The sequence below is a fragment of the Hemicordylus capensis genome, chromosome 3 (genome assembly GCF_027244095.1).
Source record: "Hemicordylus capensis ecotype Gifberg chromosome 3, rHemCap1.1.pri, whole genome shotgun sequence".
NCBI lineage: Eukaryota > Metazoa > Chordata > Lepidosauria > Squamata > Cordylidae > Hemicordylus > Hemicordylus capensis.
In genome coordinates this window covers 197,201,773-197,223,609 of record NC_069659.1, presented here as the reverse complement: position 1 = coordinate 197,223,609, position 21,837 = coordinate 197,201,773, and the positions used below count along the sequence as shown (strand labels likewise).

The 21,837-nt window shown below is 44.1% G+C and overlaps 2 protein-coding genes across 5 annotated transcripts in view; one reads left to right on the top strand and one right to left on the bottom strand.

Moving 5' to 3' along the window:
• LOC128351057 (uncharacterized) overlaps window positions 1-18,526 on the top strand; it is a 32,590-nt gene extending 14,064 nt beyond the window's left edge. The window contains exons 3-4 of one of the 3 annotated variants that reach the window (XR_008319572.1): window positions 1,321-1,574; window positions 13,834-18,526. Coding sequence is in view for 1 of the 3 variants with exons in the window: in XM_053310161.1 (XP_053166136.1) it covers window positions 1,321-1,570 (250 nt within the window). In the remaining 2 variants the exon portion in view is untranslated. Of the gene's footprint in view, window positions 1-1,320; window positions 1,579-13,816 lie in introns of those variants that run through there. The other 2 variants (XR_008319573.1, XM_053310161.1) reach the window with 2 other exon arrangements.
• EIF3F (eukaryotic translation initiation factor 3 subunit F) lies at window positions 71-21,539 on the bottom strand. 2 transcript variants are annotated; one of them, XM_053310160.1, is made up of 8 exons: window positions 21,489-21,539; window positions 19,265-19,335; window positions 16,801-16,880; window positions 14,318-14,455; window positions 13,480-13,571; window positions 9,969-10,105; window positions 9,765-9,878; window positions 71-371 (listed from the first exon to the last, which is right to left on the bottom strand). In XM_053310160.1, the coding sequence occupies exons 3-8, from the start codon at window positions 16,866-16,868 to the stop codon at window positions 294-296; spliced, it is 627 nt and encodes a 208-aa protein (XP_053166135.1). In that variant the 5' UTR covers window positions 16,869-16,880; window positions 19,265-19,335; window positions 21,489-21,539; the 3' UTR covers window positions 71-293. The 2 variants fall into 2 exon arrangements, with proteins under 2 accessions (XP_053166135.1, XP_053166134.1); XM_053310159.1 differs by lacking the exon at window positions 21,489-21,539 and adding an exon at window positions 20,814-21,138.
• Between the last annotated feature and the right edge of the window lie 298 nt (window positions 21,540-21,837).

Here is a 21,837-nt window from a genome sequence, read left to right as displayed (position 1 = left end):
ATACTTGGCTTATTTAAAACCAATCCATACAATAAAAATAGGATTATAAAAAGGGCAAGACAGAGCAGTCTGGGATCTGCAGAGGAGTTGCCAACTCATTTTTAATTACAGCCTTCAGCTTTGTGAGCCAATTACAATTTCAATTATTTTCTTAGAGGTGGGAGGGAAGGAGGGGTGAAGAGAAAGATTGTTAGCAGTCATTTTAGACATTACAGTCCAACTAAGACCTTGGACTAGAGGGACAACTCCAGTTTTCTTCACACTTTTCTGTTAACAAGATGGCCAGGAGTTCGTTACAGATTTAATATTTTTTCGTTGAGTGCGATCTGCGACTGTGTGAGGTTTGCCAAGTAAGTCACCATCAGCAAATCCTGAGAAGAAAAAAGGAACATGTTTAAGATGAAATAGAACACAGTTGTATAAATGGATCTATTTGTTTTTGCCAAGAAGTCTTTTAAGTAGTGATGCAGGGCAGAAAATTTTATACTGCTATCTTTCTAAAAATGCTTTTATAACATTTATCAGGTAATTATCCCTAGGAAGCATGCAAGTATAATATATGAATAGAATTTTCAGACTATCATGAAAAAAAAGCCAACCAGACTAATGTTGCACATGTTGAAAAATGTTATGCACACACAACATGGGAGGCAATCTATCTCCGTCTTTCTAGAGCCCAATATTTCCTTGAGAGTCCTGCAATCCTCAGGAATATGTTTTTAGGAGGCACCGTGGGCTCCAGAGGAAAGGAGAGATGGGCTAAAATCCCTGTTGCACAAGCAAAATGTTTTTTGGCACAGAATGAAGACACTAAAAATGTTAACATTTTTTCTTAAAATGTAACCGATTAAGAAATATGTTATTGAGTTGTCATGTCTTGTATTTAGTATTCCAGTAAAAATAGCTTCTCTCTAAAGCTCTGATTATAACATTTAAATTGCATGAAAGCTGTGGTCCTATGCACATATATCTAAGAGTACATTTCACTTAATTAAGTGGGACTTACAATGCATAAAGTTAGGTTATAAGTGTGCTTACTTCCCCCCAACCCAAATATGTCTATTCAAATACTTCTGAGATGTTTTTACAATATGTAAAATTAATAAGGTGTATTTTAAAAGTTATTTACCAAGTCAAACATGCTAAACCAAACTATTCAGGGCATTAGAAATGTTTCCAGAAAAGTGTCTCATTCCAAATTTTCTGGAAAACTGATATCACTGCTTTTAAGCTTCCAATTAAACAAGGCTTTCTTAAATGCAACACTATATCAAAACCAACAGTTTTCTATGTCCTGATATGTCATTCTCCTCTCCACAGGATTTGGTCGACAAAAGATAACACACTCAGTCTCGGAACACTGTATCTTAAGGAGGATATTGTAGAACTGGAAAAGGTGCAGAAGAGGGCTACCAAGATGATCAAGGACCCGAAGCACCTTCCTTTATTTATCAAATTTGTATGCCGCCCCAAACTTCCGTCTCTGGGTGGCTCACAACATAAAAACAAACCAAAACACAAAGTAAAAACCTTAAAACAATTAAAAACCACAATTAAAAAGCTTGGGTGAAAAGGTAAGTCTTTAATGACTTTTTCAAAATTGTCAGAGATGTCTGCTCTCATCTCAGGAGGGAGTGCATTCCAAAGTGTTGGGGCAGCAACATAGAAAGCTACCGTTAGGGCAGCAACTGTAGCCTTATGAGGCAAGGCTACAGCATCTGGGGCTCTTTAGTTTGGGCGGTGGAGATGCAACTAAGGGAGACATAGTCAAGGTGTACAAAATTATGCATGGAATGGAGAGAGGAAACAGAAAGAATTTTTTCTCCCTCTCTCACAACACTAGAATCAGGGATCATCCCATGAAACTGAAGGTTGGAAAATTTAGGACTGACAAGAATAAGCACTTTTTCACACAACGCATAATCAATCTATGGAATTCTTTCCATGGGATGTGGTGATGGTCACTAGCTTGGATGGCTTTAAAAGGGGATTCAACAAATTCATGGAGGACAGGTCTATCAATGGCTACTAGACTGTTGGCTATGGGCCACCTCCAGCCTCAGAGGCACAATGCTTCTCAATACCAGTTGCAGAGGAGCAACAGAGGGAGAAGGCATGCCCTCATCTCTTGCCAGTGGGCTTCTCAGAAGCAGCTGTTGGGCCACTGTGTGAAATAGGAACCTGGACTAGGTAGGCCCTGGACCTGATCCAGCAGGACTGTTCTTATGTTATGTAATACAGTACACTTCAATTATGCAGATGATGTTCCTTCATTTTTCATATTGAAAAAAAAACTGAAAAACAGGTTGCTCACCTGTAACTGATGATCTAGTAGTGATCCGTTGACATCCATTAGAATGGGTTCTGTGCCTGCGCGGAAGCCTCTCGGTGTCAAGTTCCACAGCTCCTTTAAGGTGCCTGCGCCCTGCCCGAGGTGACCACGTGGCTATTTAAGGCGGGAGGAAGCGCAGGCACCTCGGTTCCTTAGAGACCGCAGAGGCAGTCGTAACATCTGATGTAGCAGGTAAGTTCTACTGCAGAAATAGTATTACTGCAGAGGTTCAGTTCGGGAGGGTCTAATGGATGTCAACGGATCACTATCAGATCATCAGTTACAGGTAAGCAACCTGTTTATCTGGGGCATGATCTGTTGAATCCATTAGAATGGATATTTAGTTAGCTCCATAAAGGAGGAGGGAGCAGTAGAGTTATTGCAAAACCCTTTTGAGAACACCTCTCCCAACATTCGCCTCCGCTGCAGACCGTAAGTCAATAGCATAATGCCTTACAAAAGGCTGTTCAGATGTCATGGAAAGATATGCCAGATAGGTGTGCCACCGAAGTCCCATAGGCCCTTGTTGAATGTGCTTTAATGGACCTAGGGGGATCAACTTTTTGCAGTGTGTAGGCCATTAAGATTATTATTATTATTAATTCGATTTCTATACCACCCTTCCAAAAATGGCTCAGGGCGGTTTACAAAGAGAAATAAAACAAATAAGATGGCTCCCTGTGCCCAAAGGGCTCACATTCTAAAAAGAAACATAAGACACACACCAGCAACAGTCACTGGAAGTACTGTGCTGGGGGTGGATGGGGCCAGTTACTCTCCCCCTGCTAAATAAAGAGAATCACCACGGTAAAAGGTGCCTCTTTGCCCAGTTAGCAGGGGTTGCCACTAGCCAATGAGAGAGCCTTTGATGGGACAAGGCCCATCCCATTGACTTTCCCTTGTAAGAAATAAAGAGTTCCTTTGTTTTCCTCATTGGTTTGGTTTTTGAGAGGTAATATAACAGAGTCCTGCGGACGTCCAAAGAGTGTAAGGCCTTTTCCAAAGCAGAAGTAGAGGACTTAAAGAAAGCTGGCAGCACAATGTCCTGGTTGGTATGGAAATCCGACACAATCTTCGGCAAGGAGGAGATGTCAGGGTGTAAGAGTACTTTGTCTTGGTAAAAATGGGCATATGGCACATCCATGCGGAGAGCTGTAAGTTCGCTCACTCTACGGGCCGTAGTAATAGCTACCAAGAACGCAATCTGTAGGGACGTTAACTTTATACTAGCAGTCTTAAGAGGCTCGAAAGGAGGCTTTGTCAAAGCTGAAAGGACTAAGGATATGCTCCATGGTTCTATAGGTTGTTGAATGGGAGGATATAGATTAGAGAGACCCTTCAGGAAGCTTTTGCAGGAAGGGTGAGAAAAAACCGTTTTGCCATCCCATCCCGGATGTTTAGCAGACAGTGCAGCTAGGTAAAGCTTTATAGAGACATTAGAAAAGTTTGTGGTTTTAAGTGTAGTAAGGTAGAGAAGGATCTGACGTATTGATGCTCTTAATGGATGGAAGCCATGTTTTGCAGCATAGGTGGTGAATCACTTCCACTTGCCTGCATAATTCTTCCTAGTGGAGGGTTTCTGTTCATTTAGCAGTATCTTTCTCAAAAGCCAATCCTCCACGCCATGAGTTGAAGGGTTAGGACCCCGGGTGAAGCAGGGCCGTCTTCCTGCACTAACAGGTCTGGATAGGTAGGAAGTCTCTTGTAGGTGTTAGGAGAGTTTGAGTAGATGTGGAAACCATGCTTGGCAGGGCCACCACGGTGTGATCAGAATGAATTTCATAGGTCCTTCCAGAATCTTTGCCACTACCCTGCTCACCAAGGGCAACCGTGGGAACATGTAACTCAGGTACAGTGACCAGTCTATCTGGAACGCATCCCCCATGGAGGAGGGGTCGCAGCCCACTCTCGAGCAGTAGCGTTTGCACTTTGCATTCTGTGCTGTAGCAAATAAGTCTATCTCTGGAGACCCCCAGAGGTCGAATATTGGCCACAAGTAGAGGTAGTTCAGTTCCCATTCGTGACGGGTGTCTGTGCAGAAGGTACGGCTCAGGTCGTCCACCAGGATGTTGTCCGTCCCCTTGATATGTAGGGCTATGGGGGTGATGCTATTCCTGATGCACCAATGCCAAATCTGAATGCTGAGTCCACAAAGAGATCGGGACACCGTTCCCCCCTGATGATTGATGTAGGAAATCGCAGTGGTGTTGTCCAATTGCAATTGCACTACCCGACCTCTGAGCATCGGGAAGAAAGCCTTCATGGCCTAGAAAACTGCTAGCGGTTCCAGGAAATTTATGTGAAGCAGCCGCTGAGCCTTCGTCCACAGACCTTGTGCCAACCTTGAATTGCAATGGCCTCCCCAACCTCTGAGTGAAGCATCAGTCATTAACCAAACCGATGGGGGCTGTAATCGAAATGGGATCCTCCTTAGTACATTGGTACTCCATGTCCAACAAGAGAGGGACCTTAGAATTGACAGAGGTATCAACAATTTGTTCCTGGGATCGTCCCTATGTGAATGGAAGGAGGACAGGAACCAAAGTTGGAGCTTTCTCATCTTCAGCCGTGTGTAATGAACCGTTGAACTGCATGAGGCCATCAGACTCAGTAAGCGTTGGATTTGTTGTGCTGGCTGTAGTGGGGAGGTTTGAAAATGACGAGCCAGGCTTGTAATAGTCAGATAGTGGTCCTCTGGCAAGAAGGCCTGTCCCGCATCGGTTTCCAACACTGCTCCTATGTAAGATATGGTGGATACTGTTGTCAGATGAGATTTTTTCCAGTTTATCTGGATCCCCAGGTCCTTGAGAAAGTATAACATATACTTTATCTGCGAAAGTAATTCTCCTTTGTCTTGCGATGTCAGGAGCCAGTTGTCAAGATATGGGTATATCTTCAGGCCTTTCGTTCTGAGAAGGGCCACTACAACCACCATGCATTTGGTGAATACGTGAGGGGCCGTGCAGAGTCCGAAGGGCAGGACTTGGTATTGGTAGACCGAGGTGCCTACAGGGAAACTCAGGTACTTCTGGTAGGAAGGGCGGATTCCTATATGAAAATAAGCATCTTTTAGATCTAACGTCACAAGCCAGCTCTCCCGAAACAGAAGTGGCAGGATGTCTTGTAACGTTGTCATCCGATACTTTTTCACTTGCATGAATTTGTTGAGATGTCTCAGGTCCATTATTGGCCAGAGTCCGCCATCCTTCTTCAGGACTTGGAAGTAGCGGGAGTAGAACCCCTCCCGCCGGTGGGCCCATCGCACCCGGGCTATTGCTTTCTTTTGTAGGAGTTCTTGTGCTTCTTGCAGCAAGGCAGGAGTCGCCTTCATGAAACGTAGGCCCCGAAATTGTGGTCGGGTCTTGAATTCTATCGCATAGCCGGATGTGACAATTTTCAAGACCCAGCGATCTCATATGTGGCGCCATGCTTGCGCATGACTTGCCAATCTGTTGTTGGTGTTGGCTATTGGAATCAGCACATGGATGTTGTAGGCCGACAATGTCTCCTCCCAGTTGATGTTTGGGGTCGGAAGAAGCAGTTGAACAGATGTTTGGGTGTGCGATGGGCTGTCCTGAATCTCAAAGATGCTATTTGTTACGTTGGACAGAGGGGTATTTGTTCTTTTGTTGTGTGGTCCGTTTTGAAAAGGGTTGATAGGTTTTTTGGTAGTCCCTTCTTTCCTGTGGTCTATAGCTCATACGGGGATGATAGAAATTTCTCTGTTTCATCATATATGATGTAGAGGCAGAGGAAGCTGAGGTGAAAGTTTTCGCGGTGAACTTGGATTTTTTCATCTTTTCCATAGTTGCATCATTGTCTTCGGAGAATAAGCCTTTGCCATCAAAAGGCAGACCTTCAATCTTATCCTTCATATCTTGTTGTAAAGAGGTTGAGCGTAGCCAAACGTGACGTCTTAAAAATAATTGCTGCTGTAATTGATCGAGATTCTGACTCAGCCAAGTGTTTAGCTGTTGACAGGTCAGATCCCCTGCCCTCTGCAGAGTCTTCCTGAACTGGGCTTTCAGTTGGTCGAGTGAGAGCGTGTCCAGGTCCTTTTCTAGGTTTTCCCAAAGGCAGTAACTATATTTAGCCATACAGGCCGAAAAATTGGCCACTTTGACTGTGAGGCAAGAAGCTGAATACAGTTTTCTGCCAAATACATCCGGTTTTCTGCCTTCTTTGTGCGCGGGTGTAGTATGTCGTCTTCCAGAATGTGACGTGGTAGCACAGTCAATAACTAAAGAGTTGGGTATTGGGTGCTTTTTAAAAAAGGTATGTGTTGTCCTGCTCTTGTACTCCATAGAGACCTTCTAGTCTTTTAGATGTCGGAGTGGAAGTATAAGGAACTGCCCATGCACATTGAGCAGCGTTTGAAATAATTGGCAGGAGAGGCAGGGCGACTGGTTGGGCCGATTGAGACCGGGCGATGAAATTATACACTGGGTCATCAATTGTTTTAACCTGAGAAGCTAAGTCCAGGCCTAGGGCTGCAGCCATGTTCTTGACATGGAGATAACCTTTGAGGTCTTCCGTTGGTGAGACATGTGAAGGTGTTGCCACATCCGGCAAGGGATCTGCGCCTCCACAGTTTAAACATCAGATTCAAAATCGGACAACCCACGGTGACTGTCCTCTGTCTCATGCAGTGATGGAGAGTGTGGTGCTGGCGGTATGGGTGTTACTGGCTGCTGCAGTGGGCTAGATGGGGTGTAGTCCTCCGTTTGTACAGCCTTGGAAGACAGCTGTAGCACAGAAGTTTGTGTGTTGTAGACAATGGCACTCGAGTCTGTGTCGCAATGGAAGAATGCTGTAATGCCACTCAAGTCTGCGTAGCAATGGAAGAATGTCGTTTCCGGTTTGGGGCAGAAGGTGCATCACCTGCTGAGAGATTACGAATTGGTAATGCATTAACGCGCCAAACCCAGCTTTCACCAAAATCATAGTCCAGCGTGGTGTAGTGGTTAGAGTGCTGGACTAGGACCAGGGAGATCCAAGTTCAAATCCCCATTCAGCCATGAAACTAGCTGGGTGACTCTGGGCCAGTCACTTCTCTCTCAGCCTAACCTACTTCACAGGGTTGTTGTGAAAGAGAAACTTAAGTATGTAGTACACCGCTCTGGGCTCCTTGGAGGAAGAGCGGAATATAAATGTAATAATAATAATAATAATAATAATAATAATAGTCCAAGCCAGGGGATGATGTTCCAGGCAAAGCCCTTTCATTTGATGGAGAAACAGCATGGCTAAATCCACAGGTGTGCCATGGTGTAGGTGTAGCAAGCAGGGCTGCAGTTAGTACTTGTGACGTGGAAACCACAGGTTTGGGAGGAGCTTCCTCTTCAGAGCGTGGAAAACATTTAAAGGTAGACGGCGTGGTAGTGTCGGATTCCAGCATGTTCAGAAGAGACTGAGCTGTGCCCGGATCCAATGATGCTCCCTCATTATCGGATAGATCCTCATGTTCAAGGGCAAATGTCATAAGAGCCCTAAAGCGAGGGGTGACCGTAGTTATAAGGGTCGGTGTGTTCAGGGTCGATGCCTGCTGAACATCTCCCGATGTCGAAGAGGACTTGATCGGTGTTGGTGCTGGCATCAAATCCCTTCCTGCCGGTATCGAGAATGTCGACATCGACGGTAGCGCGTCGGGTATCACTGGTTCAGCCGGCCACATTGAATTGGAAGGTTCTCTCAATGTCGTCCCGCTCGATATCGAAGTCAAAGCCTTCGGTCTCGATTCCGTATGGGTTGGTGTTGAAGGCTTCAATATGGAGGGTGATTGTATCGATGCCGACTTTGTCAGTGTCGAAGGTTTCGATACAGAAGATTTCTTCTTCTTCGATGCCAGGCGTGTTGGTGTTGACGGCTTCGATCCAGAGGCTGTCTGTTTCGACACCGGACATGTCGGCGTCGATGGCTTCGATTCAGAGGCAAATAGTATATCCTGGGCTGAGCTGAGTCAAGGAGTAGAGCCCAATGTTGACAGCTTTCTGGCCCTTTTGGCGGGATCAGTCGCGGCAGCCATTTTATCCCCCTGCCTTTTCAAGGCGTATGGGGGGTTTTCGGTGGGCTTTGAGGTTTTAGACAGGGTAGCAACCAGGTCCCTTGAGCCATGAGAATGATGGGGCAACTTAGGAGTTAAGGGACAGTCAAAACATCATCATACAGCAAAGCCCTCAAGCGTAGTTCCCAATTTCTCCGTGTTTGCTTGGAGAAAGACTGGCAAATTTTACACGACGTAGTGTTGTGTGCCTCACCCAAACAGAACAAATTATGGGCATCTTGAGAGGGCAATTTTGCTTTACATTTCTCGCAGCGTTTAAAGGTCTTTTTAGATATTGGGGTATCTTTTTTAAAAAAAAAAATAGTCACGAAAACAAGCAGTCTGGTACTCACAAACGTGGTCAGAAAAACAGTCCAATGTCGAAAAGCCGAATATCAGTCAAATAGGCCGACAGTTAAAAGGGTAAGTCCAAAAGCGTAATCAAAGGGCAGTCCATAGTCAAACATCCGTAGAAAACAGTAGAATTTGAATAGAATAGCTAAGAAACCAGAACAAGGAGCCATAGAAAACGGTGTACCGATCTCCATGGCAGTCGCAAAGGAACTGAGGTGCCTGCGCTTCCTCCCACCTTAAATAGCCACGTGGGGTGGGGCGCAGGCGCCTTAAAGGAGCTGTGGAACTTGACACCGAGAGGCTTCCGCGCAGGCACAGAACCCATTATAATGGATTCAACGGATCACGCCCCAGATCCATGGGTGCTTTGTGCTTCAGCACCACTAGCTGTCATCATCTGAGCTTAGCATTTATCTTAAGTTCTCAACTGTTTTGCCACTGCTTGTAATTTGACATCTCCAAGACATTACTATCCAAGGTAGCCATGTGCAGCAAAATTTAAGCTGGCTAAATTGACATCTGCAGTCAGAACACTCAAGGATCACCATAGCACTAGGCAAGAGCATTGCAGGGAGCCTGAGGTTGGTTGTTACCGCACAGAATAAACTGACATATTAACTACCACTCTATTATGGCAAGCGCATGCATGCACACTTGCATATACTCCCTCACAAAGCTAGCATTTAGAATGTTCAGAGTCTCTGTTGTTACTCCAGTGGGCAGCTTTTCAGACCAATGATTACAGATTGAGTTCTGAATTGTAGGGAAAGCTGCCTTAGAGATCTCAGTCTCTTAAAATGTCCCTCTGGTTGCTCAAGAAGACTGTACCACAAAAGAGCCAAGGCAGCATTACAAATTGGTCTGCAAGAGTTACTAGCCTATGTGTTGTCCATGCATAATTATCTCAGTCATGTGCGCCACACTAATGACTCAGAACTAATATATAAAGGCTTCGCTGTTGCCTACTTGGGAGGAGGTATTTTCCTAGCACAGGCTACTAGATAAACTGTTTACAACTTTGCTTCAAAGACTTACATTGATATTGCTGTTCAGCATTGTCTCAAAGTCCTCTGGTAAAATCTTTGGAACTTGATTAATGAGGTCCATTAGGAAACGACCAACAGTGTTGTCAGCAGCCACTTTACCAGACTAGATGCAAAGAGATAGTGATCCCATTTAATACAAAGAAAAGGAAAACATTTAAAGCAATATTTTCTGGGCAAGCTACAATAATCTTACCAGCACATCTTCTGCATACTGCAGTACTGTGCCCAGGGTGTCCTGAATCCGAGCAGAAGCCGTTCCAACTTGCTGCAGATCACTCGATAAACTAATCACTCGATTCGGGCTGAAGCAAGTCTTCATGATGAGATCAACTGAGCACAAGGCAAGGGAGGGGGGAGACTGTTAGGACAGCTGCTGCTATCACTAGGCACCTGCATTCATTTTTTAAATAAATGGAACACCCCAACGCTTTTGTTTTTTTGCACAGAAAGCATAAAGTCTGGTTGTAGTAGCTCTCTACCAGAGTTCCAACATGCAGCCACTCCCTTGTGGCACCCATTTTTATTACCCATATGCCCCAGGACAGCGGGGGGGGGGGGGGGCAGGGTGACTAGCAGATGTTGGCATTCCTGCTGGGAGCTATAGTAAGAGTAAGAAGTCCAACTTTTCCTGGCACACATCTTACCATAACATGAAATTACAGAGACTCCCTGACAATCAAACATCCAACTTATGAACCACGCTCCTTGGTACATAAATCCTGGTATACGAACACCAACCTGCACATATAAACAGGAACGGGATAACAAAACAGCATAGCCCCAGCTATTCTTTCTTAAAGGGACCACCTCATGCGTTCCAGGCTTAAACATCCCTTTCTCAGCTTCTGCTGCTGCTGCCTCGTTTCAAAGACAATGCACTTGGCTAAGCTGTTGCTCAGTACAGTACATCTCTTCCCTAATATCCAACAGGTTGCTCTCCAAACACAACAGTTGGGTTGTGCACACCCATCCAAGCTGCTATTGAGTCATGTCCCACCTCACTACTGCCCAGACCCCAGCAGCTGAAGGGAGCCCCAAGCCCTCTCTTTAGCCCAGTGGGCTACGTTCTGCCTGCCAGCACCTCCTCCACTTTGCCCAGCCTTTTCCACAGGCACTCCAGAGGGTTGAAATGGCTCTGCGAGTGCCTTAGCAGCAACACTTCCAAGCCAAACTCTTTCTGAAAGCCACCTCTCTCCAGAGCAGCAGTCTAATATTGCAACAGTATTTTTTCTTACTATTTCTTAATTGCAAATGTGTAGTAGTTCAGCTACATTAGATTTTAAATCAACTTCTGTGGGCTAGCCTGGGAACCTAATCATGATTTCTAACATTCTTTCTATGGGAAAATGAATTTCGAGTTTCAAACACCTGACTTAACAAATGAACTTTCGGAACACACCTCATTTGTAAGTTGGGAACTTCCTGTATAAACAAGCAATAAGAGTGAGACTTTAACAATTATTTGATGCTACTGCCTCTCTTGTCCCATTTATCCTGCCCTTCCTTGAGGGAGCTCAGAGCAATGCACATGGTTCCCCCAGTTGTTGCATGATCATTTGTTTCTAGAGCGGAGAACATTACTGGTAAATAATTTCATCCAAAGATTAAATTCCAATTTTTAAACAAGTGTGAATTATAAACTGTTGACAATATGCTCAATGGTGTGTATTTTCCAACATAAGGAACACATTTAAAGGGCCAAACTACACATCTGACAACAGATCCAGGCAGGGTGGGTTGTTGTTTTTTGTGTGTGTGTTTTTAATCATGGTTTTTTTTTTCCCATAAAGACTCATTCTTGCTGGTATAATCTTAACATTTACAACCAAATGAAAGTTTCATTTTTGGTCCTCTTCTAGATAGACATTGTGAATGGATTAATGGAATTCATTTACCAAAAAATTTAAACATTGCATATATACAGCCTCATGCTACATAATTAAAAACTAATCCTTATTTCATGATGAATAACCTTTGGACTATAATGTATCTTAAATATAAATCTATCTTTAGAAAGATTTTAAAAATCCAATTTTTTTTTAAATCATTGATTTTTATTCACCCTGGACCCAGAGGATGAAGAGTGGACAAGATGCTACTTAACTGCTTGCCTGCTAATTTCCCCTGCAAGACCCTTCCCTCAACTGCTTTATTTTTATTTTCTTATAAGAGTAAACATACACCCAGAAGGTGTGTATAAAACTATGCATGGAGTCGAGAGTGTGGACAAAGAAAAATTGTTATCCCTTTCTCACAACACTAAAACCAGGGGCCATCCCATGTACCAGATAGCCAGGAAATCTAGGACTGTCAAAAAGAAGTACTTTTTCACACAGCGCATAATTAATCTATGGAATTCTCTGCCACGAGATGTGGTGATGGCCACTAGCTTGGACAGCTTTAAAAGGGGTGTGGACAAATTCATGGTGGTCAGATCTATCAGTGGCTACTAGTTTGGTGGCTATAGTCCACCTCCAGCCTCAGAGGCAAGATGCTTCTGAGTACCACTTACAAAGGGAACATCAGCAGGAGAGAGGGCATGCCCTCACCTCTTGCCTATGGGATTCCCAGAGGCATCTAGTGGGCCACTGTGGGAAACAGGATGCTGGACTAGTTAGGCCTGATCAGCAGCGCTGTTCTCATGTTCTCAAGCACAGCTGATAAAAAGTAATTGCAGGAGAAAACATATTATCCATCACATACAGCTTCAAATTAAGCCTTACTCCAACTCTGTAGCAGTTTAGTGGCAATCCAGATTCCTGGTCCCAAGTCTGCTACTGAACACCTAGTTCAGCCCATATACTTTTAATATTAGTGAGTCAAGTATTCATTCACGATAATTTAGATTTCTGTACTATTTAATCAATTGGTTGATAAAGCCTCAGCTGAAGTGCCCTGCATTTCACTTCAACCATTTTTTCCTCAAGATGAAGGGAATGAAGACAGAAAAAGAGCTTGCACATTGTAGCATCTGTGTGTGCATGCACACGCACATACTCTACAACCCCACCTCAAGACTGTTGCAAAAAGCTCCAGCCTTCTTTTCTAGCTTGGAGGAGAGGGAAAATAAATCACAACAGTTGTACAGTATTCAAGAGTGCAGCACAATTACCATCTCCCTCTCCAGCGCGAAGCTGGAAATGAAAGATGGGGGTGTCATTTTGGTGCCAAACTGCTCCAAATGCATTGGCAACCCAGCACGAAAATGATCCCCTGCTCCCCTTTTCATCTCCAAGCGCAGTGCAACTAAAAAGGAGGATTCCTACCCCTTCAGCTGCAAGCTTGGAGTTGGGGAGGGAACCGGATTGTCCATTATCTCATTTGGAAGCGCAGCATAAGACAAGAGGGGAAGCATGGTCCCAGCAACCACAAGTTTTGGGACTGGCTACCAAGGTCAGGCAAGAATTGTTTGATCCTTTTACATGCTCAACAGGGTTCCTGTCAGCAGATACTAGGCTACCTAGGGCCAGAAACCAAGGTCAGATTTGCCTCCATAACAGTTTCCACAATACCAATCCTTTACTTTTCTTCTCATATGAATGAGTGGCAACTATTTCACTTATACACAACTCTTCATTGTGCTCCATTTCTTATTCACATTAGAAAATACCACCAGAGTACAAGAGCAGATTGGGAAGGCAGGGAGACATTACTTTCACCACTGAAGACATCAAATCAAGCATCAAAGGAGAAAGAGTACTTACTTCCTATCCGTTCTGTGTCATAATATGCATATTTCACTGTGAGGGGAGTGAACATAACTCCCATAGTCTTACCAGGGACCCCCATTGCAGTACTAGAGGGAAGACAGATTAGTACAACAGATTAGTGAATATCGCTTTATGTTCTTAAGCACAGTTGAGGTTGAGGAGAAGAAACTGCAGGAGCAAACACATTTATCCATCACATACATATTCAAATTATGCCTCCAAACAAAAGCTCAGAGCAACTTTTATATAGCAAGCCTCATCAATACACAGATTCTGAGAAGCACGTGTATCACATAAAGCATGCCACAACCTTTGTTTTTCTGATTAACAGTGATTCTGAACTTTCAGATACATGAACTTCTGCTTCAGAAGCAAAACAATAGCAAGATGGCAGGACACAGAAGAACACCACACCAACAAAAGCATTAAAGCCTGCTGTCATTCCCACCTCACCTCTTCTTCATCAACAGTAGACAGAAGAGAGCAGGAACTATGCCTCCATAAAAAAGTGTTTTCATCCTCACAACTGGGATACTTTAAAGTAGAGTAAGGAATGGCAACTCCTTCTACCATGCAAGTTTATTGTTCTCTGTAGTCCTCTCATAATCCTAAACCTATGAACAGGAACTCTGGAATATTCTCAAAAACTACAATGAATCTGATTCACAAGTTGCATTTTGTAACCTTGAAAAGCCTTCATAAGTCTTTCAGATTTAAGAAATATTTCAAATTTCTGGTTATATGATGTAGATAAAACATGTTAAGGATAACCTGGTTATCCTTGTTTAATAGTACTAAGTGCAATCCTGACATTGTCTTTGCAGACAAATACCTGACATATGCCTTGATGCTCATACGCCCATTTTGTAGACTGGTGTCCACAGTAAGGTGAATTGGATTGTGTGCTTCCCGACTGTAATATTCATGAATCAAGACTGAGTGTTCTGTGATGTCATGTCCTGTTGCATACCTTCAAAAATACAATTAAAATAATTAAGAACTGTACAATACTATTCAACACCAACCTTTCAAAGATACACTCTGAACAACACAGATGAATATTTTCACCAGCGGTATTATACTAAAACAATGCTCAGACATTCTGTACTTAGAAGCATCCATAAAAGGTTTTTGTGCTGTCCTCTGAAGTGTGACAAATTCATATAACTTCTTGATAAGCCAGTTACCTCATAATGAATATCAGAACGTTACAGAAGAGTATTACCAGCAACACCTTTCAGTAAGATTAAGTCTAAATGAATTAGAACTTCCACTGTGCCTTGGGGCATAAAGTGTGTGCCATTTCCCACAGCCTTGTGACGATTTAAGAAGTAGTTTACTTCCACAAAAATGTAGCCTACAATGTGATGTCCACCACTTTGTCCTGAAGGGCACATGCATGGCACTTACTCCCATATTTTGTTCTACACCTTACGGAAGAAATAAGTTTCCGAAGCACCTTCTGTAGGTGCAAGAGTAGACAAGATTTCATGTCAAATAACGTTGTTCAGTGAGAGAAGTGTATCTCACTCAACAGCTTGCTTGCACACTCAGACCAATAAAGATATTGTATCATTTGATCTAGTCCAATTTTTTGTAACTGCCCACTAATTAGCTACATCATTCTTGCCATTGTATCTTGAACAATATACTTTTTAAAGATCCAAGTTGCAATAATTTCCAAAAGTAATGGTCAACCTTTTGTTGTCCTTTTAACTACCGAGAGATATAGTAGACAACAAATAGGAATGCCAGATGCTCACTTTATAAAAGCCTCTGAAAATACTCTTGCAACAGTACCCTTCAGGAAGAGTGCAGGCTCCAAAGGCATTCGCCTATGGTTATGGACCTGTGTTCTGTCTACTGTCCCTGAAGCCATAAGTGAAAGCAGAGGCAGTTCACTTGGCACGAAATTAAATCTTATCAAGTGGGCACCAAGATGCACAATGGCCTGGTTCAGATGTCACACAGAGTCAGGATTGAATCCTGGTTTCACACAACACTCCATAGCCTCAGGTGCCTATGCTCCCCATCGCACATGAGGGGGAAGAAGCAGTCCAGTTTTGATCCTGGCTTAGAACAAGTCAGACTCTGCTGACATGTCCAAACCTAGCAATCTTGGCTTAATCCAGCCAGAATTTCCATTCTGGTCTGTTTGGAAACACTGGCTAGAAAAGTCAGAAACACCCTTCTTGAACATCATGACAGAGTCTGATACGTTCCAAATCAGTATCGGAAGCGAAATCTCCCCTCGTGCATGAAGAGCAGGGGAAAGCATGCATGCCTGAAGATAGGGGACATCAGGCAAAACCAAGATTCATCCCTGGCTCTGGATTCAATCCTGGCTCTGTGCAATATCTAGGAAGAACACAGGAAGCTTTCAACAAGTCAGACCATTGGTCCATCTAACTCAGTACTGTCTACCCAGACTGAATCAGATGAGTGCTACCTTCTGTACAAGGACATTTACACAGCGAACATCAGTTAGAGAGAGACTGGCACCCCAATATTCCGTGATATAACCGGATAACATTCCAGCCATTTAATGTTTATTGTTGCTGGCACATTAGCGTGTGCAAAACAACAGGAAGATAGTCCTGCCCAGATCCAAGGCACCAAAAGAATTTAACAAAAATACCACTACAACCCAAATGTTCCAGCCTAGAATCAAGCCAGTTAGCAAGTTGCTGGTAGTTCTATTATTATAACGAATATTTATATACCACTTTTCAACAAAAAAAAGTCCACAATGTGGTTTACACAGAAAAATAAGATGGTTCCCTGTTTCAAAAGGTCTCACAATCTAAAAAGAAATACATGATAGATACCACTAGCAGCAGCCACTGGAAAACACTGTGTTGGGGATAGATAGAAGCAGTTTCTTTCCTCTCACTAAATGTGAGAGTCACCACTTAAAAAGGTGCCTCTTTGTTCAACAGAGGTACCATGTTTTAGTCAAGTCAAGAAGATCAAAGAGGTGGTATAGTGTAATAGCTGCAAGTCTGAATTTTCCCAGTTTAACTCTTACTTATGTCATGAACTTACTAGGAAGGCTTAGGCAAGCCACTCCCCTCTCAGCTCCCTAGGGTATACTATGAGGATCTTGTTGTAAGGATTACAATCAAGATAATAAATGTAACACCTGAACACTCAAAAAGTACTATACAAATGTTTGATTATCTGGCGTGTTGTAAAGCAGGTGTTTGTGCATTTGCCACTGCAAGAAACTGCATTACTTGTATTACAAATCAAGAAATTCCATGCTACCGTGTAACAAATGTGATGTCTTTGTAGTAGGGAAGACTGATAACTTACCATCCCAGAATAATCTCACTGGGGGAAACCTTCTTGTGTAGTTCATACATATTCTTGGCAAATTCCATATCAACTGCCACCTGGAAGTCAGCAAAACATGATGAGAATCTGCTGCAACAAAGCTTAATTGGATCATCTAGCTTAGCCCCAAGGTTTCCAAGGCCTTAAGCAGAGGTCCTTCTCAGCCCCACTATCCAAGTTATTTTAACTAGAGATACTAGGAACTGAACCTGGGCCCTTGGGCATGCAAACCATGTACTCTACTACTGAGCTATAACTCCTCTTCATACCAAGAACCTCAACAGCACATCATTTTATAGCACACTATACACCCAATGTGCATGACTCTGTGAAGATGCATCAAGCCATTATTTTTGTTTTTAAAACCTCAAGTTGGCACAAATCGTCCCCCTCCCCTTCATGCATGATTAATGCTTCCTACTGCAATTTCTTATTTAGCTGAAACTCAAGAGACTGTAGTTTGTTCAAACTGCTGTTAATTAACAAACCAGGATATCAAAGCAGCAGTTTCTTACAAGCCACACTGAGTCTCCTCACTTCATGCCTGAAAGGGAGAGCAGAGCATGCAAACCTAAGGCTCATGGTTGCAACAATGAAGGTTGGGCCTTCCGTGCACATCCCTAGGTGAGACCCTTCCTTGAATAGGCAGACCTGACCACTGTCACATCCTATTTGGATTACTGTAACATCCAGTAGGTGAGGCTGCCTTTGAAGAGAATTTGAAGGTGCAGTTTGTGCAAAACATTAGCTGGGCTAATACTGGGTGCCACAAGAGATGATGATATCACCTCACTTTTGAAAGAGCTGGACTGGCTGCCAACTAGCTTCCAGGTCCAATTCAAGGTAATAGTCTCTATCGTGAAAGCCCTAAATGGCCTAGGCTCTAGTTATCTGAAGGACCATTTAGTGTAGCAAAAATGTTCTTAGTCTGTCAAGATTTTCTGATCCAGTAAAGTTTTCTGATTCCTTTGATCATATTAAGCATGCTCCATTGCAGTTAAGCGTGATCAGTTGCATAGAATAATAAAATCTGACAGACTAATAAAACAATTAACTACATCAGCCCTGCATAAGCCACCTAGATGAAGTATTCCAGAAAGTAAGTGCAGTAGTGGAGGTACCTGCACCAAGAATGGGAAATGATCTCCTTGCCTCATGTAGCTCTCTGCAGTTTCTACCTTCATAGGTACTGTATTATATATTAGAGATTTGTTAAAGCATACTTAATTATTCTGTGGCAGCGGGGGGCGGGATATGATTAAGTTTAATTATCAAGAGCGAGGCTGTGAACCAATTTTTTTTAAGTACTAGCAACGCCCCTGCTCCCACCTTACAATATCTTCTGGGGAAGGTCTTGCTCCATATGCCAATGCCAGTGAAGCAAAATCATCAGGCATGCAGGGCAGGACATTTTCAGTGACTGCCTCCAGATCAGGGATTTGGGGATGTATGGCCAGCCTTTCACCAATAGTTGAACTGCACTTTTTATTCGGGCTTTTGTTGAGTAGTTGACCTGGTTGTAATTGGAGAATTTCTCTTCCACTTTTAGATGCTGTTGGGAATTTTCTTCAACTCTGTATTTTTCTATATTTATTTGTATTGCTATTATATAACTATATACTGTATGTTGTACACCACCTTGAGACTGATGGTGAGAATATCTATAAATTTAGAGAGAGTAAATAAGTGAGTGTACACTTCCATATCCACGTTGCTTTGGTCATGTCCTTTCTACAAAAAATGGTATTATCTCACTCCTAAACACTTGCACTACATATCAGCAGATGTAAATCACAGCAACACCACACTGCTGTTTGATACAATGTGCCAGCACTACAGTTGGCACAACTTATCCTAAGCATTAGATGCTGGCATAGAAAGAAATTTTAGTAAATTATCACAACCCCCCAAAAATGATGTTGCATTATCAAAGAACTCTTTAAGTGCAGAACTCCTTAGGAACATAGGAAACTGCCATATACTGAGTCAGACCATTGGTCTATCTAGCTCAGTATTGTCTTCACAGACTGGCAGTGGCTTTTCCAAGGTTGCAGGCAGGAATCTCTCAGCCCTATCTTGGAAAAGCCAGAGAGGGAACTTGAAACTCCCTGCTCTTCTCAGAGCGGCTTCACCCCCTGAGGGGAATATCTTGCAGTGCTCACACATCAAGTCTCCCATTCAGATGCAACCAGGGCAGACCCTGCTTAGCTATGGGGACAAGTCATGCTTGCTACCACAAGACCAGCTCTCCTCTCCTCCTTGATTGAACCATCATTTTAACATATATTCTGCCATTGTTGTGAGCCGCCCAGAGCAGTAGTGCACTGGAGGGGCGGGGTATAAATATTTTAAATAATAAATAAATAAATAAATAAATAATTTTAAAAAACTAAATGGCCACAGTAACAATGTAAGACAGCTTGGAGATCAAGTAAGCACTCACCTCATCTTCTGACTCATTGTGAGGGACAGAGAAGCAGTTGGTGACTTCCACGGAATGTTTGTCAATTGTGCCTGTGGAATGTACATATATATTTTAAAGTAGGCTACATTTCAGTAAGACCGAACCATCCTAACCTGGGCCACAAGATCATGTGGGGAGGGATATACATTTAAGGTAGGGAACATGAGAAGACCGACCAAAAGGATCAGATTAAATTCTCTTAAGAAAGTCGTTTGGGGACAAAAGATACCACCAAGTTTTCAGATATCACTTCAAATTGGAATTGTGGAATCACTTTTGAATGCTCTCCTACATTTTTTAAAAAATGTCTTTTAATCACATGAAGGGAATGTCCACTTGAATCTCTCCTCTACACATACTTAACTGAGAGTGCATAGAGGGGTAATTCAGGTGAACAGCCCTTTGATTAAAAGACATTCTGCTGAAAGGGAGGACTCATACTGTGTGGGAGGAGACAATGGTAAACCCCTCCTGTGGTCACCAGGAGACAAAACTGACTCGATGGCACATTTTACCTTTACCAGCACCTGTCAGGACATCCTCCACTGATGACAGGGTGGGCACAACCCTATCCTGGCTCCCTGTGCTGATCAGCATGACCCCATCCTGACTGCGTGTGCCGGCAGACATCAAACCAACCACTCACTCATGTGGCTGGTTTGGCTGATGAGTCCAACCAGTACCACCCACCATGAGACTGCAGACAGGAGTATGTATGTCCTGTTCTGCCTCCTGAAGCACCCTTAAACTTTTTTCAGTCAGTCATGTGGAAGAGATGGCTCATCCAAAATACCTCTACATGCTACTTAAATGCTATATTAATGCAGGGCACGCTCAAGCTCCTAATCATGTGGTGGGTAAGCTTGAACGGGCCAGTTCTACCCCTTACAGGGTTATCACGAGGAGCACCTTGAGCCTCCTAAAGTCTTAGATACATACTGAGTATTATAAGTGCAATAGAAAGGAAAGCATCGGAGCAGATACAGCGTTCAGCACTAAACCACTACAGGAGTCACCCTGAGGGTTAAGGTGCGGGGGCTTACAGGGCAGACAGTTATGATTTCTAGGCTACTTTAAATTCCTTTAAAGACCCAGGAGAAGTTTAAAACGTTGCATCTCTTAGGAACATAGGAAACTGCCATATACTGAGTCAGACCACTGGTCTATCTAGCTCAGTATTGTCTTCACAAACTGGCAGCGGCTTCTCCAAGGTTGCAGGCAGGAATCTCTCTCAGCCCTATCTTGGAGATGCTGCCAGGGAGGGAACTTGGAACCTTCTGCTCTTCCCAGAGCGGCTCCATCCCCTGAGGGGAATCTCTTACAGTGCTGCTCACACATCAAGTCTCCCATTCATATGCAACCACGGCAGACCCTGCTTAGCTTAGGGGACAAGTCATGCCTGCTACCACCAGACCAGCTCTCCTCTCCTCTTCGAAAGGAGGCGGCCGCCCCGCCTTCCTCTGGGCTTTGACGAAGCAGGATCTTCTTCTTCTTCATGCCAGATCTAGAAATGGGGGGACGGCCTTACCCAGCAGCGTGCCGATGACTCGGGCCGCGCCTTCATTACGCCGCTCAAAGCTGTCCACGATGGAGGCGAGGACCACCGGGTGAAGTCGGACCGCGCGGCCCCCGGGAAAAGGAGCTGCCAACGCGGGAGGGGCAGTCGGGGGAGCTGAGGTTGGCGCAAGAGCGGCCTGAGAAGGAGCTGGCGCCGGAACCGCAGCGGGCGCTGCCGAGGGCGCGACCGGCAAAGCCGCGGCCGCTGGAGATGGCGGGGGCACCACAGCAGCCTGCGGAGCGTTAGCCACTGCAGCCGCCATCTTGTCGGCAAAAGGGGGGAGGCGGGGAGCCTCCGCGGCAGTGATAGGATAAGCCAGGCGACACGCAGTCACGTGCTTCCGAGCGGCTGCTGAGGTCAGAAGACTAAAAAACGACTAGAGCGACACAGAATTTACTCTTCCATTTACGGTCTGGCTCTCCTCCTCCGCCTTCCCTTCCAGAACAATAGACTGCACTAAATAAAACCTGGGTTAGAAGGAACAAGAGCGCCTTTTTTTACTTTGTGTGTGTGGTGTGGGGGCAGATTTCTCCACTGGTTTCTAGGGGCACCTTTCCTTTTCATCCGGGGGAAAGATTAAAAAAAAATTAAAAGGAAATAAAAATAAAATGGCTTCTTCACTGTAAATCCAGTCGTTGCCCTTACTCAGAAAATAAGATGAGTCCACGAGCTGGTTTGTTTTCACTTCTGTCTTGACTTGAGGCGCGTTAGTCCTCCTCTCATCTTGTTACTTGTAGCGATTGTTGCCTTTTCGAGACGCACAGAGTGGGGACGGCTAACCGGAAGCTCCCAGATGGGGCTGGACTGCAACTCCCATCAGCCCCAGCTGCAACAGGGAGACTTAACATGTGTTTGGCAGTGAGACTTCGCACTAACTGCTTCGGTGCGTCCTTCCTGTGTTTGGACCACACGGCCTAGCTTGTCATAGCATCCAAACAGAAAGCCACGGCGAGATGGCTGATTGGCTGAAAGCTTCTTCGTTTTAGCGTAGGTT